This window comes from Antennarius striatus, chromosome 24 (genome assembly GCF_040054535.1).
Source record: "Antennarius striatus isolate MH-2024 chromosome 24, ASM4005453v1, whole genome shotgun sequence".
Taxonomy (NCBI): Eukaryota; Metazoa; Chordata; class Actinopteri; order Lophiiformes; family Antennariidae; genus Antennarius; species Antennarius striatus.
Genome location: NC_090799.1, coordinates 4,190,283 through 4,198,688, shown reverse-complemented (window position 1 = coordinate 4,198,688; position 8,406 = coordinate 4,190,283). Strand labels below are relative to the sequence as shown.

Genomic DNA, 8,406 nt, shown 5'->3' with positions numbered 1-8,406 from the left:
TGAATATTTTACCTCTTTCTGTGGTTTCACACACCAGATATATACACACGATCAGTTAAACTGAATTATTTCTCCATGAAATGAGTCTTTCTCATAAATCCAGCCTTGCAGCTGACTGAACAGGCCATAATTTGAGCTGTTGGAGTGAAAAGCCAAGTTGCTATCATCTAATCTGCAGTTCTATTTAGTGAGATGGACGAGAGAAAGGGAAAGCTTCAAAGATTTAATCCTCCAGGCTGGAATCCAATCAAGTCATTAGGAGTAGGCGGAGCGTGAGCCAAGTTTCCCCATTTAGTTTTCCTCCGCAGACGAAAGCAGCAGTGCCCTCTGAAAGCTCCAAAAAGTTTCTCCTCTTGTCTGATAAGTTGTGATGGGGTTCAGAGAGGTGGTTTTGTTTGGGTTTGTGCTTCTTGTCTCAGCTGGAAACTTCTGTGCAGCCACACAAAACTTTAATTCAAGTACCAATGAGACTCTGAGCCAAACCCCTCCAGAAAAACTGACGGCCAGCGTTCCACTTCCGCGATCGCCTAGCCCGGCGTCCTCAAACCAGACGGATCACGGCGAGTCGGTCCCGTCTCCCAACAGCTACCGCCTCTGGACGTACCAACTGAAAAACCCAGCTGTCAAACCAGAACCGCTCCAGCCTCAGGTGGAGAAAAACTCTCCAAACCCCCCCAGATCGGAGGCTGCAAAACAGACCTCAGACCAGTTGAACCAAGGAGAGTCGGTCCAAGCTCAAGAGCTGAAGTTGCTGATTCCCGGTCCGGATCTGTACCCACCTTTAAAGCCTGAACCAGAGGTACGATCTGCCCTTTCTGCCCCCTTCTGCAACATCTCCAGCTAACAAAATATCCACCATATTCTAGGTGGTGGTGAAGTTTGAGCAGCGGGTGCCAACGCCGGCCATTAGCGTGGCTGCGCGCTGCGGCGAAGGAGAGGTCACCGTGGAGGTCAAACAGAACTTCTTGGGTAATAGTTGCCTCTTATTTGTTGAAAATACCCCACACACACCTACTGGCACCAGCAAAACGCAGTTTAGAGTAAATTCTGCTGTGATGTCTGTGGAAAAAAAGGTCAGGTTGAAGGTTCAAATTGAACAATTGGATGTAATGGTGAAGATGGGACACTCAGGACAGATTGCTTTAAATGCCGCAGACTATGGACCTGACAATCAATAATATGTTTCCTTTTCTTTCCTCACTCTGAGAGCAAACCGTTTTATATGCCGGTTCGGTGCTCAGATGCCGACTCTACAGAAATGCATTAAGAAACCTTATTTGTCCTGTGGCTGAACCTTCGCTTGCTGTGAGCATTATTGACTCGATCAGGAAATGAAATGGACCGGGGTAATGGTTCTTATTTAAGCTGCACCTTTTCCTCCATGTTCTCAGGAAATGGTCAGTTGATCCGTCCCAGTGATCTGACCTTAGGAGGCTGTGCGGCTCTGGACACCTCCGAACAAGTCCTGCACTTCCAGACAGAGTTGCAGAGCTGCAGCAGCACGCTGACGGTAAGACTATCAAAGTAGAAAAGTCTTTCGAGTCCCGACTGATTTTATCCGTCCTGTTTGCCTTCAGATGACTGAGGAGGCCCTCATCTACTCCTTTACTCTCTTGTACTCGCCGACACCCATCGGCGACACCTCCATCGTGAAGACTAACCCTGCCGAGGTGATCATTGAATGCCACTACCAGAGGTAAAACCCTCTCAAGCCATTGTTTCCTATTGTCCAGGGGGTCTTCAGGTTTTCTATTTATTAGCCGTACCCTTCAGAATCCCTGTCACATTTTCCACGTTTTCCCATCTCACCTTGTGAGTTGGCCTCGATGAGCCGGTCTCTGGTGAAACGCCCGTCCTTCCTTTTTCTTAATCGTCCTCGCAGGAGGCATTATGTGAGCAGCAACGGCTTGAGGCCCACCTGGACGCCGTTCGCTTCCAACGCCTTCGCCGAGCAGCAGCTGCACTTCTCCCTTCGTCTCATGACAGGTGGGGAGGACACGTTTTTAAAAGCTATAAATAAATCTCGAGCTGAAGTTCTGCCTTTTGGAATTTTTATTTGCGCTGCTCAGCTGGGCTAATTTCCCTGGTGACTCTTTATTATAGATTGTGCCACAACTGTTTTTAAAATGTTGAACAGCGGCCGTTTTTTGTTTTTTTTGGAATATTCGATGCCTTGCAGCTCGACCTTCACAATAAAGTGATCGATAAACAGCTGATTAGGATTTTTAACTCAAAACCTCACACTGTGGAGGATCAATTTGTTAGCCTAGCATAGCTTCAAACCTTCTCCTGTTTTAAAACTGAAGTGGTTATGAAAGTTACAAACCAGTTTATACAGGAACAGACCCTCATCTGGCTCTTTTTGGTTAATGATACTACATCTGTAATTTTATTGCTTCTTTAAAGTACTTTTCTCTTATTGTTACAGTACCTACATCCTCCTCACTGACCCGTTCTCCCCCCACAGGCATCATTTCAGTTTCATCTAATCAGATTTGTGGCTCCAGCATTTCTTTTCCACTCATATAGTCTTTATTTGATTAGAGGACTGGCAGTCGCAGAGACCCTCCAGCGTTTACTTCCTGAGTGATGTGATGCACATTGAAGCGGCGGTCCTGCGGGGGCGCCATGTTCCCCTGAGGGTCTACGTGGACAGCTGCGTGGCCACCGTCAGCCCCGACCCCAGTTCTCAACCCAGATACCCCTTCATCACCAACTACGGGTGAGAAACCGAGAGGAGGAACTTCATGTTAGTGTTTTAAGAGTCGTCATAAAAAAAATATTTTAAAAAATCTGTTTGGAATGTCTGCGTTGGTAGGAGCTAACGCCCTTTCGGTGTTTTGTCTCCTGCGTCTCCATTGGACCATATAAGGTGTTTAAATGATGCTAAGCTGACAGGAGCCAAGTCTCTCTTCATGCAGAGGAGCCAGGAGGATAAACTTCAGTTCCAGCTGAGAGCTTTCAGGTTCCAGCGAGATCACAAGAACTCGGTAAGTACAACTACAAATGAGGTGTGTGTATAGACACTTTAGAACTAGTCATGTTTTATGTCAGGGTAAAAGCAGACCACTGTTTGGAGTTGTGACGGGACAGGTTGTGGTCGTATACCTTCTAAAAGAGGAAATGAGTGACCTCTGGGGTTGCATTCCAATATATCAACAAAGAAAGGGAGCCTAGCCACAGATGCAGCCACCCTGAGAACCTTTGATAGCATAGTGGGGAGGGAAAGATGCACAAATGGATCATCCCTCTGCAGAGTTGATTGATTTAAGCTAAAATTCCCTCCTAGTGATGCTTTTTTTTTGCCCTCGTTGGAAGTAATAAATCAAACCTTTCAAGGCTTCCTGATTAAATCTCCAGTTTAATCAAATCAGTCTTATCTACAAAAGATTAAGTTGGATAAAATTCTCTATTTAAGTGTTTGATCTGGTGTGAGATCAAGGTTTCAGATGGAATTTATCAATGATATTCTAGTAATTCAAAATATAAAGGTAATGCACGTGTGTGCCAGATGATGTGGAAGTGTTTTTTTAATGTCCTGGCTTCCTCAGATCTACATCACCTGTCACATGAAGGCAACAACCGTCTCCGTCGCCATCGACTCGCAGCACAAAGCGTGTTCATTCCTGACTGAAGCCAACAGGTCAGTTTCAGACGGTTCATCCAAGGCTTTGCCGACTGGTTTTCTACCCGTCCTTTTCGTCGTCATGGTGACCCTATGTGCTCTGAACAGATGGGTGGCGTCGGGAGGAGACAATAAGGTGTGTAGCTGCTGTGAGACCAGCTGCATCGAGCAGAGGCGGAAAAGAGGGCTATCAGCAGACGAGGGTAAACGTTCATAACCAATCACATTCATGGAAGAACCCCCCCACTGACGACTCCATCTTTTGTGTCCAAATATAAAGATAAGGAATAATTTGTGACTTTTTTTTTTATGATCCAGATCTGCGGTGGCAGGGGACGGCTACCATAGGTCCGATCCTTGTGGAGGAGAACGTTGTTAAAAAGGATCCACACCAGCTTCCTCCTAGATCTGCTCCTCGGCTCCTCAAACAGGAAGTGCCTCAAGCAAGTAATCTCAGGAACACATTTTGAAAACATGCAATCAAAAATATTTCTGCCTTCGTTGCAAACTGATTTCTAAACAATGAATCCCATAATGTTCGTCTCCAGCCTCCTCCTCACCCATAGCCTTGCTGTGTGGACTGGGCGCGGCGTTGACAATAGCGATGCTGGTTTTCATGGGCGCAGTCATTCTGAGTGGACTATATAAACCTAATGGACACGATGTTTGTGTTTAATTTAAGACAATAAAACATGTCACCAAACATTATTCTTTTTTTTTTCCTCCCCTCTACTAACCAAAGAGCGATGACTCCATTTTACTTTTATAGGCCAAGATCCCACATCACAAAGCCTCAGTGGACCTTTATGATCTGTAAAATAATCTATTCTTGGAGTCTTTATATAAAGTGAAGGGAAAAGAACACTAGGATTAGCTGAGGAGGGATCCTCTACATACAACTGTTTTAAGGTCATAAAATATCCTTTCTGCTTTTGAGAAATATCTTCAGACATATTTACTTGTATTTATTAGGGTAGACTATGTATACTTGGATGCTTGGGTTAAAAGGGGTTAACCTACAGCGTCCAGTTGTGCAGGAATTGACTCAGCCGTAAAATGTATGCTGTGTTCACAATGAGGCACCATATTGATTTATCAATCACGTTGATTTAATACTAGAGTGGGGGGTTCTGCTGTTTTTGAAGCATGATGGAACAGCTCTGTCCATGCGTGGGACACGGGACTCGTGTATAACATGAATTCATTCACGGGTGATTTGTATGGTAAATTTTTTCGGGAGCCTGCAGCTGGTCCACTCATTCCCTTATTCCAAGACAATAATTCTATATATACTATTATTAAGGAGCCGCCATGTAATTTAGCTGCATGAGATTTTTATTCCAACTCGCATCTTGGACAAAGAAAATCTTGCAAACATGAGATGAAAAGCGGCGCCGCCGGCTCCGTGCAGCGAGGTAAAACATCCCAGCAACAATAGTCATATTTTAGCTTTAGGTCATTGCTGGCATCTTCCTTTATTTTGCCCCCCCTCCAGCTTCCTGCCAGTGACTATTCGTGAAATGGGGCTCATCATGAACTGTTGCTCACAAGCCCAGGAAGACGAATAGACATAATTAAAAAGCCCATAAAAGCGAGAGCAGGGGCTTTTATTACAGTAATATGTGAAGGCCTTAGTTTAATGGGGTGTTTGTTCCCGTGTGCAGGGCTGACGGCTGCGCTAGTTTACCGCTGGAGTGCTGCTGAACTCCCACCCCCTACCTCACCGCCCCCCATCTCCACGCCACACCAGAGGCTAATAAAGAGCCATACCTAACGATGCACCGGCAGGAAGCGTGACAGCGACAAGCGACGCACACTGAGAGGCACGACCGAAGAGTCATTGAGGATGCAGGGGAGGAAGAACAGGAAACTACAGGAACATGCAATCACTGGCCATGAGGCGCTGTAGGATACTTGGCTCTTACAATGGGAGATAAAAGACTGTTAATGCAACTGATTTTATTGATTATTTTTGGCCTCTTGGGTGGAGCAGAACAAGCCATAAAGACTGCATTGACGGAAGGTGAAGCTGACATGGTCAAGGTGTCGACATCAGGAGCTAAAGGATTGATGGTCATCTGATCATTTAGTTATATTTTACCCTCCACCAACCGGGTAAAGCCACTAAAGTTTCATGGCATCCCCCAAGGTTCTCGGCTCGGTCCCCTTGTGTTTCATCCTCTGTTCATCGTGCATCACGATGGTCTCCACTATTAAAAGTCCAGGATGTAGTATTCTGTTTCCTAGCTTCTCACCCAGGAACCAACCGGAGTCTAAAAACGATTTTAACGTGTAGAAAAGCCCCGTATAAATGACGTATAGTATAATTTACAGTACAGAATGTGGACATGGACACCTGTGATACCTCCCATGTAATAGTCCAGACATCCCAGCTGCGCTCCTGTATAATGTGCACCAAAAACACTTCCTGCACAATTAAATTTTGTCTAATGTGGCTTGTCTACCACGTTTCATTTGCGAGATTGCGACTTGGGGAATGCGCGCCTGTATTTGTACGTACAAAACTATCCTGCAGCTTTCGAGAAGAGTCAACAGAGTGTAAAGGTGTTAATGTCTTGTTATGGCCGCAGAGGATAGTCATCATCACCATCATCATCATCATCATTATCACGGCGGAGATTGCCGCTCGCCTGCAGATGTCTAACGGTCGTGATGGCGAGGACGCAAGCTGACAAGCCAAAAAAAAAAAAAAAAAAGATATGGCATGGAGTCCTGAATCAGCCATTTTCCTCAACAGGATGTGCAACCCAGAGGGGCTGCACGCACACACACACACACACACACAGGCCATCAAAAGTAATGGTGTGTGTCCAGTGGCAGGCGGGGAGAGTCCTCCCATGTCTGGCAGCCATAACGATATTATTGCTGCAGATGGAGCATGCTGGGGAATATTGTTCCACATCACCGGTACCAGGGAGACGGACGCCCGTCCCACACGCAGGTGGCCATGACAGAAGTCAGGATTAACAGCAGACTTGTTGGTTGATGATTTTGACAAGAAACTCCCAACATGTGGGCTCCTGCTGCAGACAGGAAGACAGACACAGGTGACCATTATCAGCGGCGCCGAGTTATTACCCGCTCTTTGAAATTCAAGGCAGACAGCTCCATCATTCATCAGAGATCTTATCTACCTTGAAATAGTCTCTGTCTTTGAATTTAGATATAAAAAGCTGTTTCATTTCAGCCCTGGATTCTCATCTTGTTATAATACGTTTCTAATACAGACGCCGTGTCGAAAGCGCGCTCAGGCGCTCAGGCGTGCACGCGACCCCTGTCCAGACCCATAATTAACCCTCTTAATTATGAGGGGAAAAAAAAAAGTTGCTAACAAAGGAAATGGATTTAATTAGCTTTGGTCTGAGCCCCGGCACACGTGCACGCCATCAAGGGCACACACACACATTCATCAGCGTGCACACACAAAACAATTAAGCCCCTTTCATCCTGGCTAATGGCTTCAGTGACTCAGAGCCCTTCTCATTAAGACTATCAATAATATGCTGATTACATACATCCACCGGTTGCCTCCTTTATCAGGGGCACAAAGGGACGAGTGTGTGTCTCTGAGGTTTCAGGGGTGGAGCAGGCTGTCTGCGAGGCCTTATCGGCCAAAATAGACGTTTTGAATTGTTAGCCCGGAGAAGCTAAAAGAGGCTTCTCTTTGCAGTCTTTATTTTCAGCCGTTTATCTTATCGAGGACTCCACGTGTGTCTTTCACGGGGAGGAAGTGCCTCTGAAGTTGAGCCGCTGAGGGCTTTATTGAGGCCAGATAATAGACGGAGGAGTGATGGTGACTGTAGGGCTGTAGATCTGCTTGTCTGTCTCCAAACCCCCCCCCCAGGTCTTCGTTCTAAAGCCTGCCAGCTCATCACTGAATCTGATTTTAATGCACAAAAAGTCGTTGGTCATGTGACTCTACTGTTGTCGCCGATCATACATGTTAGCGAGATTCTATTCGTGAGTCAAGAGTTGGGACCAAAATCATGACCCCGAGTTTTAAACTTGTTTTTTCTTGCATCACGCCCTTTTTTTTTTCCTGTCGTACCCTGAATGCATCACCAATCCTTGCTGGCAGGCAAGATTTTTATGACGCTATTTTTCATCTTTTAATTATTACTCATCAAGTGGAACATGTCAGATATATCGTAGGTTTTAATTTGAGTCGCTAAATCAAAAATTGCACGGTAATAATTGAAGCGTGGCAATCTTTGAAAGTAAAACGCAGCTGAAGTAAAAGTGAAGTCACGTGTCGGCGGCGTTGGGTAGTTTTTGGCGGCAAAGCGAGACAGACAGGCGTCTGTCACACAGGCAGGAAGACGTGCATGTCTGTGCCGTGACCTTCAGTCTCTTCCTGTTCTGGCCGGCATTCGGGCCCCTCCCAGAGGAGGACGGAGGAAGATGGTGGCTTGACCTGCGGAGCCACACCTTCATCCCCTCCTCAACGGTGCATCCCTAAACATCCCCGGTGGGGGCCGCTCCCTCTGATCTCCGCTGTTTTCCACTCCATGCTATTGTGAGATTTGTTTTTTCATCCCATTTCTGAGGGTCTCGTGTGACCACCTATGGAGCTGACGGAGCTTTGTTTGGTTTCCCAGCATCCGTCTGTAAATCCTGAGTTATGTTTTATCGGATCCCAACGGAATCTGGCAAATGACGTGATTGAAAAATAAATAAATGCTTGGTGGGAAAAAGTCACTAAGTTGATCTAAAACGACATAATTTCCTCTACATTTCTATTAATTCATATTTAAATTAAA

The 8,406-nt window shown here is 45.8% G+C and overlaps 1 protein-coding gene across 1 annotated transcript; it reads left to right on the top strand.

The window, feature by feature from the left end:
- Positions 1-370: 370 nt before the first annotated feature.
- LOC137591454 (zona pellucida sperm-binding protein 3-like) lies at positions 371-6,047 on the top strand. Its single transcript, XM_068309461.1, has 11 exons — positions 371-808; positions 879-969; positions 1,392-1,510; positions 1,578-1,696; positions 1,883-1,986; positions 2,545-2,722; positions 2,873-2,990; positions 3,552-3,643; positions 3,734-3,828; positions 3,944-4,068; positions 5,290-6,047. Exons 1-11 carry the CDS (start codon positions 371-373, stop codon positions 5,293-5,295), a joined length of 1,485 nt encoding a protein of 494 aa, XP_068165562.1. The 3' UTR covers positions 5,296-6,047.
- Positions 6,048-8,406: the final 2,359 nt, after the last annotated feature.

What these genes read in the sequence shown, in the direction of transcription:
- LOC137591454 (XM_068309461.1), top strand. Translation starts at nt 371, where the DNA reads ATGGGGTTCAGAGAGGTGGTTTTGTTTGGGTTTGTGCTTCTTGTCTCA. An exon ending in CTGAACCAGAGGTACGATCT is followed by an intron (nt 809 to 878) that starts GCCCTTTCTGCC and finishes GTGGTGGTGAAG; the next exon opens with TTTGAGCAGCGGGTGCCAAC. An exon ending in AGCGAGATCACAAGAACTCG is followed by an intron (nt 2,991 to 3,551) that starts GTAAGTACAACT and finishes TGGCTTCCTCAG; the next exon opens with ATCTACATCACCTGTCACAT.